This window comes from Amia ocellicauda, chromosome 2, assembly GCF_036373705.1.
Source record: "Amia ocellicauda isolate fAmiCal2 chromosome 2, fAmiCal2.hap1, whole genome shotgun sequence".
Taxonomy (NCBI): domain Eukaryota; kingdom Metazoa; phylum Chordata; class Actinopteri; order Amiiformes; family Amiidae; genus Amia; species Amia ocellicauda.
Genome location: NC_089851.1, coordinates 36,168,814 through 36,194,187, shown reverse-complemented (window position 1 = coordinate 36,194,187; position 25,374 = coordinate 36,168,814). Strand labels below are relative to the sequence as shown.

The following is a 25,374-nucleotide window of genomic DNA, read 5'->3' as shown; positions in this document are numbered from 1 at the left end:
GAGAAGCGTGTGGTTTGTTTGCATCGCGTCTTTACTGCCGTGCATGATATTGACCAATGGAAAGGACGTTACTGTAGCCAGTGGCTAGTGGCCAAAAAGGTAATTTCATCCCCTGCTTGAAACAGTTACTCCCATTTTGGTACAACCCTCTACTTTAAATTGACTGACAGTTTAGCAGTCAAATCACAGTGGTTCACGGAGGCCAGGGCCTTAAAGACGGGGAGTGACCGAAATTTTTGGTGCCGCCTGCCGGAAGAAAATGCTGCTGCCAGCTCATACACACTGCACTGTGTTTGGTCTCCCATTGGGGAAGAACGTTCCACGCTCAGACGTACTAACTCCAATATAGGCCTACATCGACAATTATTGTAATACTCCAATAACTTTTGATTTGACTCACAAAAAAAAAAAAAAAACGGCTGCTCGACTTGAAGAATCTAAGTCGACTTTGGGGTCTCCGACTGATGATTCGACTCGTCGACTTTCAGGGGGCAGCCCTAATATGTTATACATAATCCCCAGGTACATTACAAGTTCTGTGACCAATTACAGGCATTCCCTGAATTGCGTGAGCCTTTTTGATAAAAAGTGTGGAATCATGGAAATTTATCAAAACTGAATATTTTGGTTTTGATGCTACATTATCCTAATTTAAGAACACACACAACAACCTTTGTTTTGCAATGTCAGGAAAGAAAAGAAAGGAACAAAGGGATTACAAAAATCGACCTTAACCACAAGTGACAAAAGAGTCAGGTGAATTGCACAACACTACACTGTCAAACTGTATCATATATCAGGAAGGCATAAGTTCAAGTGTCAGCCAGGGCAAGTTATGGATAGATTACTTGGAACAATGGGGGAGAGGTCAAACAATAGGTAGTGAAGAGAAGATAAGCTTGGGGTTAAATACAATTAACCACAGGCCCTCCTGTTGTGTAGCTATTAAAATATGCAGTATATCTAAAGACAGACTCCCTTGGCCCATAAGCAAGTTGGCAGCCAAGTTCCAGAACTCACAAATTGCTTCATTCCTAGTGTTTGAGGTAAAAATTCAGATCTGCTTTTTAAGGAGCACAAAATAAAACCCAACAAAACAGATAAATTACATTCTAGACATATTTAACCAAAATCAGCATGCTCAATTCCAAGTCAGTGTCCAGTGTTCATAGCAAAACAAAGCTACAAATCCATACCTTTGTGCCGTGGTCATGATGGCATCCACAACTTCAATGATCCTGTGCAGGGCAGAGTCCGTGCCAATGGTCATGTCGGTGCCACAGAAGTCATTGTCGATGGACCCAACCATCCCCACGATGTGAAGACAAGAGTATTTCTGGGCTGCCTCCTCATCAATTAGTCCTTTTTTAATTTGAAACAGAGAATATTATGTCAGAATACTCTCAGGTTCACAGACCAAGAACCAGTGGCTTAAACAAGACACTGATGCTGCAATGACGTGAATGCACAGTAAAGGAAACCCATCAGCACCCTTCTGCACGAGCTCCTCCAGCAGGCCGCTCCACTCCTCTCTGAACAGGTTGGCTCCAGTCAAGCTGCCGTCCCCTCCGATCACACACAGGTTGGTAATCCCGCGCTGCACCAGGTTGTGGGCGGCCTTCAGGCGGCCCTCGTGGGTGCGGAACTCCTTGCAGCGGGCGCTTCCGATGACGGTGCCGCCCTGAGGAGAGACCGGACCGGACGCACATCATTGAAAATGCTTGAAAAGTCTGTTTCTTGTTTTTCTTAGTTAGCTACACTAGAGTGCTGCCCAACCCTATCCCTGGAGAACCCCAATCCAGTTAGTCTTTAAGGCCTTGGAGGACCTATTGATGGAAATCTAGACTTTGAATGCTTTTCTTGTGATTGAAATTAACTAAATTAATTCACCAAAACACCTGCTCAATCGATCAGAATGAGAAATATATAAGTGATGATTTGTGGGTGATCTATAAAACCTGCTAGATGGGGGGGGTTTCCAGGACCAGGGTTTGGTGACTCTGCCATACTACATAGCTGGAATATACTTCCTTCAACTTCCACTTTAACCTTTTTTTTTTAAAACCCAGTTTTTATTCATAGTTCTCATTGTATCTCCAGTGGAAACATCAAATTCCACCTTATCATGATAAGAATATTAAATCCAAAATCTCCTTTATCAACAATTCCAAATTCAAGTAAGGTTAGAAAATACAATGTGCAGGAATGATCTCCTCTTAACTGTAACCTAACACCAAAGTCTTTCAAGAGCAGAATTACTTATGAGAATAAACCTTAGACACTAATAGAGGACAGAAGTGGATTAGTTAAGAGTGATTCACGTTCCTGGTCTTGTTTGCATAAGAACACTTGCTAAATAAACTCCATGCTTCAGCCACAAGCTTCCCACCCAGAGCATGTAAACATCCTGCTTGGCACATGCATCCTTTGATTAAATCACTTAATTATTTTCGTTGTTTGGACTATCAATATAGTTTGGATTCCTTTTCACCAATGTCATATGCACAGAATCACTGTTCAGCTCATTATTATCAAGAAAGTGAAGGGGAAAAAAAGGGTTACCAGATCTTAATTTTCAAAGGGATCAGGAAAAAAGGCAACTTATCAAAAATAAAATACATGATCACAGCTCTATATGTAAATCGTAGCAAACATTGCAACAGCAGTTGGTATTATGGTGCGACAACAAAACATTTGATATGCTTGATCTACGCTACATCTTTAAAGAGAAATGTGCAGGGACAGCATTGCCCAGAGCCCTGAAAGATACAGCCAGTTTCCCACAATCACCACAGTGGCAATATCTCACCTGAGCTTTAGGACCTGCTCAAGACCAAGACTCTCAACCCTGGTGGCCAAAAAAGAGGATGTTGTTTCTGTTGCCTGCACTACACATACCATTACAATACATGGAAATATGTGGCATTAATAAAAAGCAGATTAGTTTGGGCAGTTTTGTAATAATATTTAAAAAAGGTTTTTATTCTAACAAACTCTTAATTACTTAGACTTGTTGAGCCCTTTATGAAACATAGCTGCTTTTTGGCCTCAGGCAATGGATTTAAAATATCCCATTTTAGCATGCAATGTTGCGAAGGCATTGAGCAAATATAATTCTGTTCAGCCTGTCCTCCACTTGTTTAATAAATTACTGTTCTCTGACACCTGTCTGAAAAATTAACAATGATTACTTAATTACCTAATTAATTAATCATGCACAGACATAGGAGGTAGTTATATTGCATCACCCACTCCAATAGCAAGCATTGTGAATTCTATAATGATCTCAGCTTGTTAAATTACGAACAACTGGTCTTTGAAACAGCCAGCATACATGGACTACATAAACTGTAAAATTTCCATTACAGAGTTAATGCTGTTGTGCGATGCTGAATTGTGCAATTAAGAGTTGGAATAACTTTTTAAAAAACTATTTTCAAGCAAGTTAAGAGTCTTGATTAGTGATCAGAAACCAGAAGAGACAACAGGATCTGGGGACTAGGATTAGGAAACTTCTGCATGTATATATTAAATACACCAACATATATTTTTTTTATCAAATTAATGTATGTACATATTAATTTCTCCAAACTGAATAACATTACAAAGTTTGCCACAAGTTGAACATGGACACTAGGCCCAATTAAAAGTAGGAATTAAAAGTGAAAGTGTTTTAGTAAAGGAAGTTCTAAAGCTGATTCAGAGACTCTGCACCAATCAAAAAACAAAAAACAAGCAAACAAGTCTGCTGTAGTCAGATAAAATTGTATTTTTACCTTGACAGCACTTAACCCTGCAATATTCCTCAATGACGACAGGAAACAAACCCCTGCAGGAGCCCCCTCTCCCTTTGTTCTTCGGTGCTGGCTTTTGTGTGTTACTAAATCTCATATGTGAATTAATGAATTAATTTGATTGTAAAGAATAATATAAGCCATTAGTTACAGTGGGCCCATAATATAATCTATAGGTTCATGTCAGTATTTCCTCCAACATTTCTGGTTTGGCTGCCTCGTACCCAGGTAGGTTTGCATTACATTAGAGAAGTTTACTTTAGAAGCAGTTTAAACAAGTGACATTGTATTTCATTCAAAGTATATGAAAAACTATGCTGCTTCATTCACTGTTTTTGTTCAATTACATGAACATGTGTCTGAGAGAAGCTTCTGCTCCACATGCTACTGTTATCTGTAAACATGTGAATGGATTTCCACACAGTGTTGTGAATGGTTGTTTTTTTTGGTTCTTCAAATAAAAGGACCCATTTCTTTAATCAGAGCGGCGTACTAATCTCTATGATGATATGCAGCATGGTTAGAGAGCAAATATATGCTGATTTCCTTCCCTCGCCACTTACCACTTGTAACATGCTTGAGACACCTTCCCATGTGGCCTCCTCTATGTTATCTCCTCCATCTACCATTCCCTGGTAACCCTGAAGGACAAAACACATACATATACTCATAAACCATGCACTTCAGAAATTTAGATTTTATGGTTTTCCATTCATTTCTCTAAAGCTTTAACAGACTGCTTTGAAGCAAAATCGTGCCATTTAATGAAACACGTGTGGCAGAATATTGTTCTTCATTTAAAAGAAACAGGAAACTTCTCACACCAAACTGAGTAACCACATGGCTCCACAACCACAAAAAACACATTTTACCCTTTATTTCTTGATTTTCTCACAATTAAACACCGCAAAGTTGCCAGCAATATACATGTAAAAGCTTCTGCAGAAAGCAAGCAACACCATCCTTGATTTATTCATAGAATGGCCTGTTACATTGCTAAGGAAACCATTTGCCTTGTGGTTAGCCTACAGCATATCCTTCCCAAACAAATGAGAGCATGCACAGGAACACTCACCAGGATAAAATTCATATTCAAGAAAGTGGTAAATGTACATGAATCCTAGAGTATTACTGGAGTTCAGAAAAACTGGTTTTAGCTTAGACTGTAACCAAAGTATTGCTTACATTTTCAAGTGCTTTTATATACTATATAGCATGTCTAACTCTCCTACCAGTTATTTTTGTTTAAATTGAAGGCAAGAAAAGTAAGTAACGCTGCCCTTCCTTACAATGGCATATAATTATATAAGCTTACTTTAACCCTGCCCTGGTACCATGACAAAAGTTACATTGACAGTACCACAGAGACCCCATGGTACCACAGCAGGGTTAAAAAGACAGTAAATTAATAAGAGGTAGTTTTCTCAAGATCTGAAATGTATTGCTCCCCAGACCATAATATTTCATACAAAAACTCAGTGTGTGGTATTCATATCTGTTATGAACTTACCTCATGAACAAAATACACTTTGGCTCCCACATAAATCCCCATTCGTACAACAGCACGAACTGCTGCATTCATACCTGCAAAAAACAAGACAAAACAAAAAACATTGAATGTCTCATTTCTCTTAAAACTGATTCAAACATTATGTAAAAACTATCAGATTTGAACAAAAAATATCTTCTATAATATTATTGCAACTTAAAAAAAAAAAAAAGTAAAATATATGCCATTTTAATCTTCTTTGCTGCTTCTGCCTTTGAAACGATAGCGACTGAATATGTGCCTAAATTTGACAACCCAACAAAAAGGTTAGTTCTAGTCTCTGTAAAATCTATGTCCAAGAAGAATCAACCATAAACAGAACATTAAATGTTAGGCTATATAATCATCGGGTGTGATCACCCTCAGAGGCCCCTTTCCAAAAGGAAATGTATATGTATTATCTGTTGGGGTTGTTTTAGGATACACATACAATATCTGAATTATTTGAGCCACCGTACATCCTGTATAGCCTACATGTAGCACCATTTGATTCAGATTCCTCTGCAATTATGATGTTGAATTAGTTACTGTTGTAGTGTAAGATTTCAATTCAGTTTACCCAGTTTTTGGTGCCGTATTTAATACATGTGTTTGGGTCTGAGCATCACATTTGCTATCCCAACATGGTGTCTACATTGCCATGGCTACCCCTGATGTAATCCAAGAGCAGTCAGACTTCGCTTTGTTTGCACGCCAGCTGGCACTGTTATCCTGCTCATGCACAGACAACATGTAGGCCTACTAGGTATATAATTATGCAACGAGTGTATGGAATAAATACAGTAGAAATAGATAGCTAAATACATTAAATTCTATTGAATCCTGTATGTCATTTTCATAAGAGGAAAGACAGACCAAAAAAAAGGCCGATATTAACAGATAGTAAATGGTAATTTTACAGACCTCGGCAACAGCACAGTATTTATGTGTTGCTTTAAAAGTGGTCACTACAGATGACTAAACTATTTAATCTCAAAATGTGGATCTGTCATTTGCACATATTTTTTCAAATGTAACCAGTTTTGTTTATCTTACTCTGGTAGTCTAGTACTGCCAACAGCGATGAAACCATTGGGAACTGGTTATGATACATGGCACATTAGTACAGAGAGTGTTCCTTGAACTTAGTAATATGAATATTTCTGGTTTTATCAAGGATTTGACATAAACCGTTAAGCACCAGAAGTGGACGCAAAAGTTCAAACATAACAGTAAAAAGCACTTACAATTTTAGAAAGAGAAAGCAATTCGAATTTGAACTAATTAGAAACTTAGTGGCATCTAGGCTGGCAGACTCAATGTTCTGAGTTTTTTTTATCTACAGTGCCAATTTGGTGTATTGTATGCACCAGGAAGGGACAATCTAAGATACAATGTCCTCTATTGTTGAGTTTTTTACAGTTGTGGCAAAAAGATCCAACACCCTTTGCAAATAATTAGAAAATGTAATAATTCTAGCAAACAATACATTCTGATTCACACCAAAGGTAACTTATCTGACTTTAATTAAATAGGAAACTAACAAGCTGACCACGATTAAAGTTTCAATAATATATTTTAGAAAGAGTGAAATCATTTTTATTTTATTGTGACTGTATAATGCTTGCAAATGCCTGTTGTTGCTTTGTGCCTTGATTACCAATACACACATTTCTCTTTAAATGTGTGATTTCATTTTCAGTGTAACACAGCTTATAGGAATACCACATATCTTTTTTTATATCTCTGTGCAAGGTCATGCTGCACTTTGTCTATGGCAGACACCCAAAATCAATCACTTTCTGTAAATACATGGCAGAAACAAACAGTGGAGCCTTGAGTCCTGTGCTAAGAAGTCAGCTTTCTTAAAAAAATCACATTCATTAAGCAATGCAAATAAAAAGGTAGGATATATCTTTTGAAGTACTGCGAATGAACAAAAGCATTGTCTCAGGGAGAGCTTTGGCATTTACTTTTTATTTTTTACAATACATCGACAAGCAGAGCTATTTCTGTTGTTACTGTACTTACAGGAAGTCATAAATGATCAAAATAATTAGATACCAGTGCGGTGGTTGAAACTACAAGATTCCTAACATAATACTTTGTGAGGAGTGGGCTACAGCAAATTCTCCAACTCTGGTGTTTGATGTTAAACTGTTCGGTCACTTCATATAAAAATGTTTTTGTTCCTGCACCAAACAAGAAACAACCTTTTTTCTTGCCAAGACTTCCGTGTGTACAGCTAACCAAGCATGCTGTAGTCTCCACCACACAACGCCAAGTATGGTAAAATGTTCACTAGCACCTCCCACACAGCCCAAGAGAGTAATCTTAACACGTGTTTTGCTGGAGAGAGAGGGATGGCTGGGGATAGAAGAGAATATATCTGGTATGTATGTTTTGAAAAGTCTGTATGGCACAACATACAAATGACAAGCACTTCCTGTAGTAACGGCATAGGAAAAAAAATATATATTCTAGAGCAGGGAGGGATTTCTCAACTTCTGGTCTGTTTTCCATACACTGAAAAGCCAGCTGATGTACTGTCCTTACTGGGTCACCAGGTTTACACATTCAGAGAACAGAGCTGAATATATAAACTGTAATGGATAGCAGGGGATTTACTGTAAAACTGGCCACCCGATAACCTAAAAGGCATTCATGTTCTGCCAAGTCTTGGGCAGTGATGACACATAAGAGGATCTTGTACACAATGATTCCCTTTTAGTCATACATGCTAACTAACTCATTTTCATATGGCTTCCTGGTTTGAGACGGGCATCCCCCATTCTTCTCACAGAATGTATTTTCACAGCTCATACAATCTAGGTGGGTCCTATAGATATATAAGCATATAGGAGACGGGGCTTCAGTTATACAGTTACCAACGAGACATGCGTACAAAGGAATCAGTTTACTGTTGTGGAGGCACATAGTCACACCCTGTAAGAGCAATGAGTCCAGGGGGAGCTTTATTTCCTCTCCTCTCCAGCCAGGGCAGCAGACGAACAATTTGTAAGCCCCTGCAGTAAGAATGTGTGGGAAACTAATCCTTGAAATGATAGGCCTGAACATCCACTGAAAAAAGCATCCCTATGTCCTTTGGTACTACTTTCCCCCATGGCATGTTGCTGCATTTCTGAGGTAGCCCCAGTTTAATCAACCATTATGAACTACCATGGAAACCAGACACATGAATTTGCTAAAAATACAAAGCAGCAAGAATAATCAATAGAATTCTAGCTGCAGGGAAACCAATATTGCAAAAGAGCTGAGACGAGTCAAAGAAGCAATGCACAAATCCCGGTAGTGACATTTTACAACAATAAGAACATTGTTTTAGTGTTTTGCACTAGGCTGTGGGCTTGTTCAGTGTTATGCGGCTAATTGTATGAATTGTCTTATAAATATGATGAAACATGAAAAGCATTAATTTCCGCTTGTGTGAGGAATGCTGAGTAACGCTTCAGTTGAAGTGGAAAATTTCAATCTGTGAAAAGTAACCTGGCATCTTGCTACAATACCCTTCTTGGGAAACAAGTTAAAAAGGTTTCAAAAAGTGTGAATGTACTATAAAATACAATGCACATACTTTAAATGTACAGCAAGGTCTCAGGAAATAGGTAGAAATCAAAATGATATCAAATCAATAAAATGCCTGCACTACGAAAGACATCATGAGATTTCAGTCCAGAAGATTTCAGTCAAAGGGCTTTTGAATTTAATATTGTCTGCACTGTGTGTCTAAAGACACCAATCGATTAAATGCTTTTCAAACAGCACTTAGATAAGAGGGAGCACCACAAACAGCACATTCAATCACCTACACTATCATTTACAGGCATGGGTCACCTCTGTGGATTTACTGGACTGAATTTATAGTTGTTTAGGATCAGCAATGTTGACTTTCATTTTTGAACTTAAATATCTTGAAGAGTTTTAGAATTAAACTTTACTTTTCACAACCAACCTGCACTGACATGATACCTAAGAAACAGGATGGACAATCTAATTAGTGATAAATACTTTAGGTAATCTGAGGGAATTGAAGAAATTGATTAAATTAGTCTTTGGTGAAATATTGAAATTGAAATCCCAAAATAAGTCTGTGACACAAATGGATTTCTAGCTTTAATACATTAGCTTTTGTTTTAAGTTTTTGTTGCGTTTTACCTGATAAAATTAACAATAAAAAGCACTACTTGGCCTCTGAGTTCAGTTCTGCAGTTATAAACTGATTATTTCATAATGTAGGAGTGAGATAGAGACCATTAGAAAGATTACAGTAAAGGACCAAGGCCATCAATGCTTTAGACCTAAGACACACAATCATTAAGGTGAAATATAACAGAGCCTAAAGCTTGGATGAATGAGAACCATTTCTATAGTCCATCGTGTATTACTGTCCGATACTGCTGGTCCTCTCTAAATAAACAAAGTCTTAACTAAACACAGACAATTTCTTCTAAAAGTGTGGGTGAAATAACCCAGTGGGTAGCTAAAATTAGTAACACATGGGACAGTATGTCAGCAGCTTTATCCACTAGCGACTCTAACATACATGCAATGTTTGTGAGCATATAAAGCTTAAATATTTAATTCTATGACTTTAAGCTATTTCTTAAACAAAATAAGGCTTTTCTTATTGCACCATTTACACAAGAGCATTCATTTCACAGCATGTACAAGCAAGCACATACTCCACAGAACAAAATATGTTCTAGAATACAAGCAAACAATACATACATTCTACAGTTATAATGATTAAACCCATATCAACTACAATACAGAAAAATGAAGATCAATAAAAAAATGCATAATATAATGCTAATAATATGGTTATTGAACTATTATTTCGGCAGATGCCTAACCAAGAATATATTAAATATAGTATAATGTTCTAAATATGAGTTCCTTATTCTCTGCATTTCAAAGCTCTTGGGAGAATGTGAAAAGGATATGAAGAAAAAACATTACTTGACAATATGTTGGGGCCAAAACATGCCAGGACTTGTAAATCAGCTGAGGAATGTGAAAGTACACTATAGCTAAAACATTGAGGGCTTACACAGAATATGCAAGAGTTTCTTTTTGTTGTTGTTGTTCTCTGTGAGAGTAAACATGCTGACAAACTATAGATCCTTGCATTGATAATACACGATGATTCAGCAATATCATATCACACCTTACATGGGTTGCACCACACACAACATCTTTATATTTTGTTTTTCTCTCATAGGCCTAGATCATCAAGCTTGAATTTCAGATTGCGGATACTGGAGACCAGCTTTGGGAGACAACCGATTTTTTTTTTTTTTTTCCTCTTCTCAAAGCAGCTTTTAGATTAAGACAATTGACATGCATTGACATGAATTAGACAGGCTTCAAAAGCATCACAGAAGCCTCACTTTTTATGTTTGTGTCAATTAATAAATAGATCTGTGTTGTCACATTGCACAAAGACTGTGACAACTGATGCACGGAATTGAGATATAAAGAACAAGAAAGGTCATATTTTGCAAATGATCTAATAATGTTCCATTATCAAACATAACGCAGCACTTCAGTTAATTAAACCAGACAAAAATTAGTTTTTGAGTCAGGGTACGTAACATAAGGTAATAGTATAGTAGGTAGTATAATATTTATCAGGGACGGTTCCATACTATGAAATGCTCCGAAAACATGTCACAATTTGTGTGAAAGATTATAGTGGACTAGAGTGATACATATGAGAGGATAAGCAAAAAACATATTGGTTGTGTGTAAGCTATCAGAGATGCATTATCACAAACAATCTAGTAGGAACTTGGTCATGAGCACAAGCTGAAGAGAACTTTGGCATTTTGCACTAGTTAAGTATCCTCTTCAAAATAAACAGTGGATATAAGTATTAACCTACATAAACAGTGTCAGCTGTAGCTGCAATTTTAAAAACACTACAGTCAACCTCTGTATAAGGTCACTTTACGTGTTTACAGTAGTTATGTTTTATAGTAATTCTAAGATCAGCTACAGACAGAATTGCTTGCTATACTGCATTTTTGCCATAGAAAATCATATCCCCTATACAGCTGTTGGACTAGATCAGGGATGGCAAACCTGTGGCACGCAGAGCCGTATAGTTTGGCATTCCAAGTGAGCGACTATGTGCGGGTTTTGTTTGTTTGTTTTTTGTTTGTTTTTTTGCAAGCAGTATTGAAGCTGTGTTTGGGCAGACCCTTTCGATTTATTGACACATGGCTATGAATTTGTTACATTCACGAAAGATGTAGTAGTGAGTAAAGCAATCAGTTGCACAACAATGTTAGAAAGACAACGTGAGCCCAGCGCAGCCCTCAGTTCAAACAGTTGTTCTAGTTGCATGACATAACCCATAAGCAGTCACAATGGAAAGATACAACCAAAGCCTCTGGCTGTGCTGGAGTATTACTCAACTATACCAATTATTCAAACTTCTGATACATTTTGAATATGTGATTAAAAAGCCATTCATATTCTACATTTCTGCTACATTAATCAACTGACTGACCTGAATTGTTTATTAAAATGGAAACTGGATTTTCAAATACTCAATTATTTAACTGATGTTATTGTAGCACATTTGACATCACAAAGAGACACCATTCGCAAGAAATTGTGTGTGCAACGTCCCAACTACTGTGAGGAACAACGGGATTGTTTTGTCATAACCCAATTTTCAACCAGTAAAAGCAGGGACATGGAAATTAAATCACTGAGATGAAAGGAATGGTTGCAATATCTGGACTCCTTCTACAGTCCCTGCTGCTGACACACCAATTATCAGCTCAATCGGCCATTAACCGCTTTCCTTTAACACTTGTCAGCATCTACTGCCCAATACTCTTCTTCGTTTGTTTTTTTTATTCATAAATCCTCTTTGTAGAATTCAGACAAAAATAAAAATGTACAGATTACGTACAGATTACAAATGTGACTCACATCAGTTTTAAACTTTAATTACTCTTTCAAAGTCTGCATTCTCTTCTGTATAATGACATCTAGCACATTAGTATTATTATCTTCCCTGGAAGCATCACAAATTCATGAAACACCTTCTTTATAAAGCTGCAGGATACACAATAAAATACCTATCACCCCTTCAAATGCCTGCTTACAATGCCTGTATGAATTACTGGACCTCATTTCATTCGTAAGTGCGAAGACATTTACTCTATTTTTCAACAGACTCATAAACAATCATATATTTACAGAATTGCCATTCCCTCACAACATTTGACGTGTTGATCAGTTTGAAGCTTTGAAGATACTTTAAAGGTCACACCGGCAGGCAAGGAAGAATAAGACAGATAACTGATGCAAATGTGTACAATTGACGCTAAAGTAACATTTTCATTCAGAACTGCATTTGTGATTTAAACTGATCTATAAATACTATGCCCAAATCACAACACCACGTTTAAAAGTGAAAACATGACTACGTGGCATACTGTAGTAAAGTATATCTGATTAAAGTCTGTGAAGCATCAGTTTGGGAACCAACTACAATATTCTAACATGGAAAAGCCATTGTCTTTACTCTTCTCTGTCTGCAAGTTAATCAAGTCCCCACTGGCAGTAAGCTCCTTTAAATATTTGTGTATTTGTTGTACTGGATTCAAGTCCAGGCTGGTATTATTTTAAATAGATATATTTCTTACAAATTAATTTAACTTTTTTAGTGACAGAGGATAAGCCCCGGCTTGTCAGGTAGAAGCGCTCATTGCATAGCTAAACATTCAGGACTCAACTGCCCTCCCCCTCAGAGAGGCTGATATATGGCTTTTGGGGTAGAGAAAAATACAGTATATTTCAGGATGATTTAAGAAACACAGACTGACCATGGCCTTTATTGAATTCGCACAGATGCTGAGACACTCGAGTACTCCAAAATAAAAAATAAAATATGCTGCAGAAAGGAGAAACACGAACCCTAAGTTGGCACTACTGTAATCAGGGAATTTGCAAGTGTTTCAAAAGAGAAGAAGAATATTTAATTAACATAAGCTGTGATGAACTGTACATAACTGTGCTGTGATGAACTGTATAATCATGTCATCAGTTGTTCCAGTTAATAAGTCAAATTAAAAAAAAAATAATCAATGGTTATGTGCGAGAGAGAGAGGGACAGCATTTCTGATCAAGTATGTAATTAGATCGAACACATTTTACTTAAACTACCTACGCACTTCAACACAAAAAATATTATGTCACGACTGCTTGACACAACTGATATCAGCTGTGCAAATAGCTGAAACTGTCCCCAAAGTGTTGTGAGAAACATAACTTTCCCATCAGAACACCAGTTTATGGTTTTGTATTGGTGCCATGTAACAAATAAATAAAAAATAAAGGTTCTCTCTCAGTAATACTGTTAATGGTTAATTTTATCTTTCTAATATACTTTCTGGTTATGGCCACACAGACTATATTTAACCTCTTGAAATGCTTGTTTTCTTTAAAAGAGATATTTTTAAAATGTATGTATTCTGTAAAAATGTTATGTCTAAATGTCTCTTAAACCACCCCTTCACATTCTGTAAATCTATTAGGCTGTTCTGTAGAACTTGGCTGAGCTCCTGGCTTCTTTAATTTAATCAAATTAAATATATAAATCTGCAAAACATTTATAATTTGCCTACTGCCGATCTGAAGGAGAAAGTCAATGTCACTGTGAGGATTATTAGTGCTTTCTGAAAATACTTGAGCTGGTGATGACATCAGCACACTGATCTGGGACGGCACAACCAATTGATATGTTGCAATGCATTAGAAGCGCAGGTTGATGATGTACTGTATTATTTTATGTCTTCATGTTTTTATGCTTTTATGCTTTTGCCATCAAATGCTTTTTATTTAGCACTTTTTTAGCAGTTTAGGTAGTGTCTTTGGAAAGCTATTACTCATGTAATTGCAATAAACTGATAGAGAATGATGCTGTAAGTCAATTCTGTGACTGTCGCTCCATTATACACACCATTCACAACTCCCAAGCTAAGGCTTCTAGCCAATGAAATCGGTAGCTGTGCCAGCCACCTAGTGTGACAAAAGGCTTTCAGTGAAGAAAATGTCATTGCCTGATGGCAGCTTAAATTAGCTGAAACAATCTTGTACCACACATATTTCAAAGGAAATCAATGAGTTTATGTGACTCTAGCAATTTCAGCCTTCAATTCACACACACTATAAAAACACCTTCCTAACATTGAGTTTCACCCCCTTCTTGCCCTCAGGACAGCCTCAATTTGTCAGGGCACGGTTTCTACAAGGCATCAAGGGATGCTGGCCCATGTTGACTCCATATCTTCCCACAGTTGTGTGAAGTTGGCTAGTAGTGGATGTCTACTCTGAATAGCTCTTCCAGTCTCATCCCACAGCTGCTCAAATGAACAGCAGTAACCTGAATTCACTGTCATGTTCATGGAACCATTCCTGGACAATCCTAGCCTTGTGGCATGGGGCATTATCCTGCTGAAAACATCCATTAGCAGATGGATATCAGAAACCAGGATTCATCAGACCAGGCAATGTTTTTCCAAGCCTCCAGTGGTGACTCTGTTAGGTTGTTGGCAACTATATCGCATTTGTGTCAAGGTACAACGGGTTGTGCATTTTTTAAGGGGTCTTTCCACACCAATGTTGTACTGTACTGTCAGTTGACTAACTGTAGCCCATCTGTTGCTCTGCACAATGCGCATCAGCCTCCTTTGGCTTGTTTCATCAATGGGCCATTTTGGACCACTGACCTTAAGGTGGTGAACCATTCTAGATATACAGGGGAAAGTGTTGAGCAAAAAAAAAATATGCAGCATTGCAATTCTTGACAGTCAAAACCTGCGCGCCTGGCATTACCATACGCCATTCAAAAGGTACTTAAATCTGTAATTTCGCCTTTTTACCCTCTGAATGGCACACAAACACAATCCTTGTCTCAGTTGTGTTAAGCATTAATTTAACCTGTCTCCTCCCCGTCATCTACACTGATTGAAGTGGATTTAACAGGTTACATCATAACTCTTACCTGGATTCACCTCGTCAGTCTATTTTATTCAAAGTGCAGGTGTTTATAATGTTTTGTACACTCTGTGTATATGTGCACACACAAAAAAAATCTATTGTCCTGTGCTCCATTAAGTACTGCCCAGGCATAGCTTATGTGTTGCTGTAAGTGCTATGTTACAAGGACCATTATTCACTCTACAATTAGTTAAATTTTACGTTTTGATATCAATTGTTTTCAGAGTCACTGCTCCAAATGTGCATGCCGAATTTAAAGGGATTATGAAAGTTTCCCTGTCGGTGTGTGAATCTGAGAAGGAAACACTGAAGCCCCAAGTGACTGTGCTGGCAGCCTTCTTAATATCTTAATATTTCTTAAAACAGTGCTTTTTGTATTCTAAATATAAAAATGAATTTAAAAACAATAATGATTTTGTAATAAGAAATGCCCTGCAGAAATATCCTTGAAATAATGATTGCTCTAATGGGCACAGGGAGGAAGGAAAAAGATATTTGTCAATACACCCATAGATTTTCAGATCTCCTGGGACTGCAGGCTACTAAGATTCGATACAAAGAGGGTTAGGGATTGTGCAGCCATGGATTTTCAGGAGGTTACGTAATCTTCCCATTCTAACATTACATTATCCGTCATTTAGCAGACGCTCTTATCCAGGGCGACTTACATTTGTACCCATTTATACAGCTGGGCATTTTACTGGAGCAATCTAAGTGAAGTACCTTGCTCAAGGGTACAACAGCACTGCCCCACCCAGGATTTGAACCCACAGTTATGAGTCCTTCCAGTCCTCCCAGACCTTCCAGTTATGAGTCCCGAACCCTAACCACTACTCCACACTTTTATACTTCTTAGTAGGGTTTGATGTGAAACCTAGAATCCATCTCAAATAACTTGCATAACACGTCAACATCATAAAACTCCGTTCCATAATTTAAACAGCAACAATGAGGATGACATCATAAAGACACAGGTAGCCACAAACAATAAAGCAGGAACCTTAAAATATAGGTGCTACTGAATTAAAAGTATACCAATATGTTCCCCTCCCAACAGGAAGCATGGTGAATGCAGCAAGTATTATTTATTAACTACACACACACACACACATAAATGGATCTTTTGTAATGCCTGACATTGGTCCATTCATACATCCAGTCATTCAACATGATTGCAACACATTGTCGGCACATGTTTCTGCTTTATTCATTAATAGGCTGCAGTGTGTGTGCGGGGGAATCCTCAATGCTAGATATTAATGTTTCAGATCCAGTCATACTGCTCTCCCAGACTGAGTGATGGTGGCTTTCCGCGTCACTGACGCATAGTGCTGGAAACTGCAATGACTTGCATCTCCTCACGTACGCACATCCTTTTACACCGAGGTTTTATAGACATTACGGTAATGCGTTTTCAACCGTCGCGCTTTCGGGTTTCCGTGTAATTCGGTAACGGTCCAAATAGCCTTGTGTTGTGAAGGTCATTGTAATTATACCGCTGCTGGTGCATATTCACTGTGTATCTTTAATGTCTTATACACTTATGTTATCACTGAAGAGCCATGCACAAGAGTGGAGCTCTATTGCTGCATATATCCGAAACTACTTGCATTACTTCCTGTTTGAAACAAGTTGTATTTTAATGTTGGCATGGTCTAATTCGACTCAAATACATGAATAGTGAGGAATTGGGATGTGTCGCCAATTAACTATATTCTTCCAACTCTTTTGCATGCATTATTTTATTTAAATCCTTTTAGTGTATTCTGAATACAATCCAGCTTTTAATGGCAGCAGACAAATCCTAACCCACAGCTTATGACATGGCTTGCGGCGGAAAGCTGGCTGTGGCAGCTACGTGCAGACCGGGTCAGGGCACAACTCCGCAATGCAGTGCTACAACCCCATGCAAGCCCTTAGTAACGGAGAAGTAGTTACAATGCTGCCCAAGTGTGCAAAACCCAATACTGAACATGATGCCCGAGAAAAGATGTCACTGTCGCCTCTGGAAAGCATGAGTCGAAATTCGAATTCGATCGAACACTGGACGCATTCCACTGATTCGCGTAAACCAGTGTCAAAACCGGATTTATAAATACTAACTAATTATAGGACCACAGCAATCTGTCAGATGCATCTTTTTTTTTTTGGGGGGGGGGGGGGGGTGAACTACTTAAGCATAGACCTTGTAGCCTATTATGGCTTTCAAAATTAAAACAAGCATTATGCGATCTGCTTCTGTGTGCGTTTGCTCTTGCTCGCAGGCCTTTTCGCTCTCTCGTTGCGCTCGGACCCGTACAGTAAAGGCTCACAGTACCTTGCGCATCCCCGCCGCTCGTCAGGACGCCGATGGCTTTCTCGGCACCGGAGAGGTTCTCGAAAAATTTCTTGTGATCCGGCTGCTGCGCCATTTCGCTCTATATTCTCTGTGCAAAAAAAGAAAATAAATAAGTACAATAAAATAGAGTATTATATAGAAAGTGTAGGTCGCATTTAAGATCGGTCCCGGTTTTTCTTGCTGCAGAATCCGCCCCTGTGCCTCTCACTCCCGCATAGGTCTGCACCTCAGTCATCTACTACTGGTTATAAGCGTCAAGTTCCCCACCGGGTACTGACAGGCCTACAGACCAATAGCGGCAAGGGACGCGATTCCATTGGGGCGTTGTAGCCAATCAGACGAGACGAGGGAGGGGTTTCGGGGTAAGGTGAGGTAGAGGAGAGGAGACGGAAAACGCCACAGTGCGTTACAGAGCATTTGAGGGCGTACAGAAACGTAGACGTTTTTACCAAATTATACCTCCTTTAGCAGCTTTTACTTTAGGATACATATTCCCCGCTAGTCGGGTGAACTTAATAGAACCTTGTTTATCAGTTCATGCAGAAGCGTTCAAGGGAAGATGATTATAAAACTGCATCGAGCAAAATGTGTCCCTTTGTTTGCAGATCGCATGATTAGAGAATAATATATTTTCTTGGACTTGTTGCTTCATAGTAATCCTACATACGCAAAAACACCTGTCACCATACTATATAGGAAGTCTTTTTCCCACCATTGGGCTCCAGCACCAAGATGTCTTTTCCTCCTAAAATGCAACAAATGTCTCTGTCATTCTGCATTAAAAATGTAGTTTTACTTATGCTAGTAAATGCAGGATTGAATAGCAGTGTATGTGTCTATATATATATATATATATATATATATATATGTATATCTTTTCATATATACACATACAAACAGATACATTCAGTGAAAGATTTATTTTTTTGTCTGTATTTGCAATATATTTGACAGCCTCTTTTAAATTATTTTATTAAACTATATGCCACCCTACTTTGCACATACTGTCCTAAGTCAATGATAAATGAGACATACTACACATCTGATTGGTATTACTTACTTGGTCATAGAGGGACAAGTTAAAACATAAAATTAAGGAAAGGTAGAATCCAAATCTGGTTAACTGTAAATACATTGATTATTTAAAATAAATGCATAAATAGGATCTATATACTTTCATACGCTGAATTTGAATTATGGCAATGCATTCGGCACAACCACATGGACAAAGTTGGGGTATACATTAACATTAGATTTTAAATCTGGCTGTCAGATTACTGCACTTTACCTCCCCTCCCCCATCCCGTCTGATAATCTCACACTTTGGGGAAAATCTCAACATGACAGGTACGCCATATCAAAGAGCACAGAAATCATGGGAGATGACATTTACATTCAACTCTAGTAGGGCCTATCCTTCCTGTAAATTCTCAGTTTATATATGGGAATCTCTGCTCTCTCATCCCCTCTACCCTTCTCTCAGCTGCTCTCACTGGCCTGCCTCCTACTGACTCCCATTTCTCTGTTTACTGTGCTTACACCCATTGCTCCTCCCTCACCTCCTCCCTTGACCTCCCACCTCTGGACCTCCCCTCTTCAGCCCCGGATCATCTTCCTTCTCCGCTCAGCTAGACTCTAAAAGCAGCACCCCCTTTTCCTCCAGTCCTCCCTGCTAAAGCACCAGCTCCCTCCTTGTTTCCCACTGACCTATCTTCCTTCTCTTTCTCACTTCTCTCTGCCTAAGAGCTTTCTTCTCTGCTCCAATACCTTTATCTTTATGATAAATTAAAGCCCAAATCCTAGAATAAAAAAAAAATCTAACTACATAATAATCATAAACTACATTATAATACCATGCTATAATACATACACACATCATTAATTGTTTTAACCTATATATTAAAAAAATTGCATTTGAATAATGTTTGCTACGCTACGAATAAACCGCAATCAGGAAGTGTTTTCATCAGTGACGTCACAAGTTGAAAATTTACTAAACATTGCCAAAACAAACTATTTAAAATATGGTATTATCAATTGTAGTATTTAGATATGGTTAAACGATGTGTGGTAAACTGTTTTGAGGAACTCCAGTGTGAGTGGGCATTGTCCATTTCCCAAAAGATCCCATAATAAGGCAACTTTGGGTAAAATTTGCTTAATCAAAAATTAATCATTTTCTGATTGACAGATTATTCTGTGATTTGTGAGGCCCACTTCACCCCCGACAGGTTTTCAAATGTCAAATAAATCAGGATGGGATTTACCAAGAAACGCAGATAAAAAATTGTTGACAGGTTTCTGCACCACCTTACAGAAAACCCACCCCAGTTTAATGTCCCAATGTGTTCTTTCTACAATGGAAATAAAATCTTGTTCGGAAAGTTCTTCCCAACACTGTTGCAGAAGTTCCCACCAATGTGTTGCACTTTTTCTTTCACCCTTCTGTCCAGTTCATCCCATGTTTTGGGTCATTATCTTGCTGAAAGATGAACCCCTGACCAACAAGGCGTATACCAGAGGGTATTGCATGGCACTGCAAAATGCTGTGGTAGCCGTTTTGGTTCAGGGTGCCACTCACTCTGTTCAAGTCACAGAGTTTTAAGATAAAGCTGTTATTTATTTCCAGGAAATAAAAAACAACAAAAACAAATGTGAGTGTCACACATTAGAGAGCTCCTGTAAGGTATAAATTGGGTATTGTGTTTTTTTGACAGGGTATTGCTTTCCTGCTTTGTTTCTTTTCAAGTTTATATTTCACATATGCCATTTTCACTTCACTGTTTTCTTGTGGTTACTACAATGGGGAAATCGATTGTTACATATAAACACCAAATTCTGTTCACATATAAACAAATAAATGTGTTTTTCATTGTGTGCTTTTGTTATGTTTTGTTCTCCACAGAACTGAGTGTTTACATTTCAGTTTGGAAATAACTTGTTTTTATCAGTGGAAAATGTTTGTGTGAATTGGTTTGAAATCTGGAAGAAGTGGCAGGTACTTCACTGTCATTTATGGGTGTATCCTGTAAAATGTAATTACACACAAGTACACATGGAATGCATATCCACATTATATATAAATTATATATATAGCAACATATATGTACCGAGAAGCAATGCAGTGCTGTTGACAGCGGATTCCAAGTGACAAAGCACACAGATGAATCAGAAGGTCTATAGCTGCAGTTTGAATACCACTGACACCCACCCATGACTTCAAACCCCAGTTTAACCAGCATTGCCATCATAGCCCAACTGCAGCACAGATTCAACATGTGATCAACCCCAAAAGCAAACTCTTTATTAGCAGAGGTGGTGGGAAAAAACTACAATGCAAGATCCAAAATAAATCACATTAAAAACAGAATACTTTTATTAAGTTAGAAATATAAGTTTAAAAGTTTATATTTAGCCTATAAAGCTAATTGAATGGCAAAATAACCAACACAGACCTCCAGCTTACCGTGAGATACATTGTTCTCCATGTAGAATGATACAATCGCTTTTCAAACAACACACAAAATGCCATGACTGTTACCTTCACACACAAACTAAACGGGGCTCAGTGGAGTTGACCATGAAGCAAACATATTAAGGGTTTTAATGAAAATGTTATATGTTAAGAAACCAGCCGCCATGATTTTCTCACGCGTGGAAACGCACCTGCGCCGGTGACAATTGTACCTATGTACCCAGAGCATTTGCTGCTATTCATAAATTGCATGTCAATGTCAAAAACTAAAACGTAAATGTATTTTGTATATGTAAAATATGAAAAATATCACCATAATGAATGCCCTAAAGAGAAAAAGATGCCAACTTTGGCGGCCCACATTCATCTGTTTACAGATACTGCCCCAATAATTTAGCCCTCACCACCATCCATCCAACCACCAGTGTCACCTTCAGCAAGCCTCTCCCGGTCCCAGGCCCTCAACCACATTCACAATAACCCCTACCTGCAGGAAGACCTGAAGAAAATATGCAGAGATGAAGAAATGGTTGAAAGAGTAATGGACAGCATAAATAAAGTATTTTCAAGTTTTAAACACCTTTTATAGATAGCTGCATTTTAACCAGATGTACATTGCCACACATTTTCTACATATCAACATGAGAAGTATAAAGAGAAACGAAAATGAATATGACAATTTCTCTTAGAAAAGCAAATCAGCATTGCCTCCATTAATGAAACCTTTTTAAACACCAATTCAAGATTCCATATTCCTGGTTATAATATTCTAAGAAGGGACCAGTCAGGGGGAAACAGAGGGGTGTGGCATTGTTTAATAAAGGAAGGTATTGAGTACTCTGAAGCTGGTTTTAACCTCAGAAAAGAAGAACTCAACAACAACAAATACATTGCAGTGAAAATACTTTTAAATGCATGCACCACCCTCTTAAGTCAATATGTAGGTCTACTGTCCACCTTTAACACCTTTAAAAACTGGTCACTGCTCTGAAAAACAAAAACAGCCACACCATTATTACAGGAGATTTTAATGCAAAACACACAGATTTTAATTGCAACAACACAAACCATTCAGGAAAAGCAATTCGGGACATCCTCATAAACACTAACCGCACTATCCTCAACTCTGATGAGTCTACACACTTCCAATCATCAACTTATACGGCCAACATCCTCGACCTTGTCCTATGCTCCCCGGATCTAGCTGCCACTAGTGCACTACTCTTTTTACTGTACATCTCAGATATTTATTATTCCCCACCTAACACAGGCCAACTTCCTCAGTTTGATGACCTCTGTTACTAGTCCAGCTCCAATTATCCCCAGATTGCAACTTATAAACTTCAGCAGTCTATACAAGAAATCAAGAATTGGTCCAACTTGTGCCACTTAAAGCTGGACGGATTAAAGACACAATGTGTCCTTTTCTCAAGACACACCAGCCATAAAACCAAAAAAAAACCCATACATCTCCAACTTTATGATAATAGGCAACATTTCTATGAGTCACGATTAAAAAAAGACATGAACTGGACATCGCACAAAAAGACTCTAGAGGAAGGACAGAAAAGACTGAAAGTCTATACCAGCTCCATCAGATCTCTGTTTCAATATGCCTTGCCAGCCTGGATCACAGATTCCCCAAACCAGATGAACCGATTATAGAAAATCCAAAACCATGCAATACAAATGCCCTACAGATTACCAAAATACATCAGCAATCATTATGCCTGCAGCATGTCCAGACTCACATCAATCAGAGACAGACAGACAATCATTGGCCAGAAGTACATCAACAGAGCCCTCCAGAATCCATCAATGAAGACAGCTCTGGATGAAGCCGAATGCACCACAGATACACCTACATACAAAATGCTCTTTTCCCCAAAACCATACACACCCGATTCCTATCATGCATAAGCATATATCCTACTGTTTTATTTTAGTTACCTCTTTTTTAACTTACTAAATAAAGTCTGTTTTAAATAAATTATTGTTGGGAAGTTGTTAGTCGTAGACCAATACGTGATCCAAGAGCACTTGAGTAAAGAGTAAATTATTAGAAGGGAAATGCCTTGATTTAATTAAGCCCTCCCTCCTTGATTGTTGCCTGCCTTGCCTTATGCCTTCATCCATGTGTAAATATGGACAGGAAAGAGCAGAAGCTCTGAGCTGTCCAATCAGGTCCAACCCCACAAGGTGCCACAAAGCCTAATCTACAAGCAAAGCAATATTTATGTTATGATCATTATGCTCATGCAATTTAAAAAAATGTAGGTACCGCAGGCAGGGTGTTGGTATGGAATTTATTTTTAACCGCCCTGTTATACAAAAGACAAAAGTAATTAGCCTACTTTGTGGCGATTGTACTGGAATAACAAATTTGACTGTGAGAATCATATACTTAACATACTTTCCTGAGTTTTAGTCTATTAATACAAACCAGCACAATCAAGTAGGATGATTCAATTAACCCTCCTGTTATGTTCAACTGTAAGGAACAGCAATAATGTTCCCGGGTCAAATTGACCCGGTGCATGTTTAACCATCCGAAAGTAGATCAAAAAAATGTTTTCTCCATAAACATTATTTTTAGCTCAATTAATATCAATTTAATCAATATTTAGTGTAATCAAGTTTTCACCCCTTACAGATCATGGTTTACTTATGATAAGTCACTCGTTTTTCATTAAAAAAACATTTTCAAACAGTGTTTTCTGTACATTGGCAAAAACTAGACATTCAACACATTAGTTTTATTTATTTTTATTTTATTTTGACTTGGACATGGCTTTTAAGGCATGTATTGCCTAAAGGGGCAGCAACCTCTGAATGCCACCAGCCTTTCATCCACGTGACATTAGGACCTGGTTGTAGAGTAGTGGCAGCCGCTCTACCCACTTGTCCCACACTGTCCTAATAGCTGCCAGCTTATCTCTCTCCTTTCTGCCAGCTCGTCTCCCGATTATCAAACCCGATGCCCCTTGAGAAAATATGAAAGGTCTCCAAAGACATGGTGGCTCGGAATATGGCCCTGCCTGTCTCTGCATCCCACAGGCTGGCTGTCGATTCGTCTTTGGACTTATAAACCCCAGCCAGGATGAGAAGCCCCAAATAAGCATGTAAATGGGTTTTGTCCAGTTCTCTCCACTCCTGCCCCAAAATACGCCTCCCTTCTAAATTAGTCATTTCTAGAACATTTTTTTAAAAATGAATCAGGAATGAGCAGCTCAAAAGCAGACTTTATATCTGTGAAAGGAGTCACTGGCATCCTAGTGGGCCCTGGCACTGCCTTTATTATGTTTGCAGCTGATATTGTTCCCCGACGCATGTTCGGGGATGAGGACCATTCTATTTGGCAATTTTTTGATATGAATGTCTCTCTTGGAGTTGATGGCTGTGGGACAATACCCTCATCATCTGACAATTTATCATCATGATCCGAATTGATCTCAAGCTCGTCTTCAATTTCAGACACTTCCTCCTCTACTTCACTATCTTGATCAAGGATGTGTTCCAGAGCATCCTGGACCGTCATTATTCTGCTCATATTGCTCACCTCTGAGAGAGTACAGATGCATAATGTTGGTAGGACTACATGCAAGGACCCTTTTATATTTGTTGCCCATCCTCCCTGAGTGTGGGCAGAGTTTTCCTGTGCGAAATAAAAGGTTCCTGTCTTAGGTAGAATGATATTTGATACTTCTCTGACTTCCCGCAGAAAGTGCGGGAAGGGGTGTAGTTTGGGTCCAGGAACAAATTCTCTGCGCGTGTGTGTGTGTGTGTGGGGTTGGGGTTGGGAGGGATTAGGCAATCACATTGTGTCTCATATTTGGTCTGAATTTGATATTTTTACCCTTTGTAGGCTCCATTCTCACTGCCGGGTCAAATTGACCCCAACAGTATGTGTGTAATATAAACATGCAGGGGGGGGTTCCAAACACATTAAATTAGTCATTTTCCATTTACATGTTCATTACACGAATTAAGCCCAGCAGAAAAGGTTTCATGCTCCAAAAATTATTTAAAAAAAAATTCCCGTATTTTTAAACTTTGAAATGGGTCAATTTGACCCGCAACATAACAGGAGGGTTAATGAAAATCTTTTCCATTAAAATGATTGTTGCATTACAGTTAAAGTTAAAGCTACATCAGGTTACATCTGGTACTTTCGTAGCCTAGTTTGTTCTGTTTCCAC

General features: G+C 38.3%; 1 protein-coding gene across 4 annotated transcripts in view; it reads right to left on the bottom strand.

Moving 5' to 3' along the window:
* LOC136770258 (ATP-dependent 6-phosphofructokinase, platelet type) overlaps positions 1-17,936 on the bottom strand; it is a 42,502-nt gene extending 24,566 nt beyond the window's left edge. For 2 of the 4 annotated variants that reach the window (XM_066723383.1, XM_066723382.1), the window contains exons 1-5: positions 17,681-17,936; positions 5,305-5,378; positions 4,358-4,435; positions 1,492-1,681; positions 1,197-1,362 (exon numbers count right to left, since the gene is read on the bottom strand). In XM_066723383.1, coding sequence (XP_066579480.1) covers positions 1,197-1,362; positions 1,492-1,681; positions 4,358-4,435; positions 5,305-5,378; positions 17,681-17,774 — 602 coding nt within the window. In that variant the 5' untranslated portion in view covers positions 17,775-17,936. The remainder of the gene's footprint in view (positions 1-1,196; positions 1,363-1,491; positions 1,682-4,357; positions 4,436-5,304; positions 5,379-17,680) is intronic. The other 2 variants (XM_066723381.1, XM_066723380.1) reach the window with 1 other exon arrangement.
* Between the last annotated feature and the right edge of the window lie 7,438 nt (positions 17,937-25,374).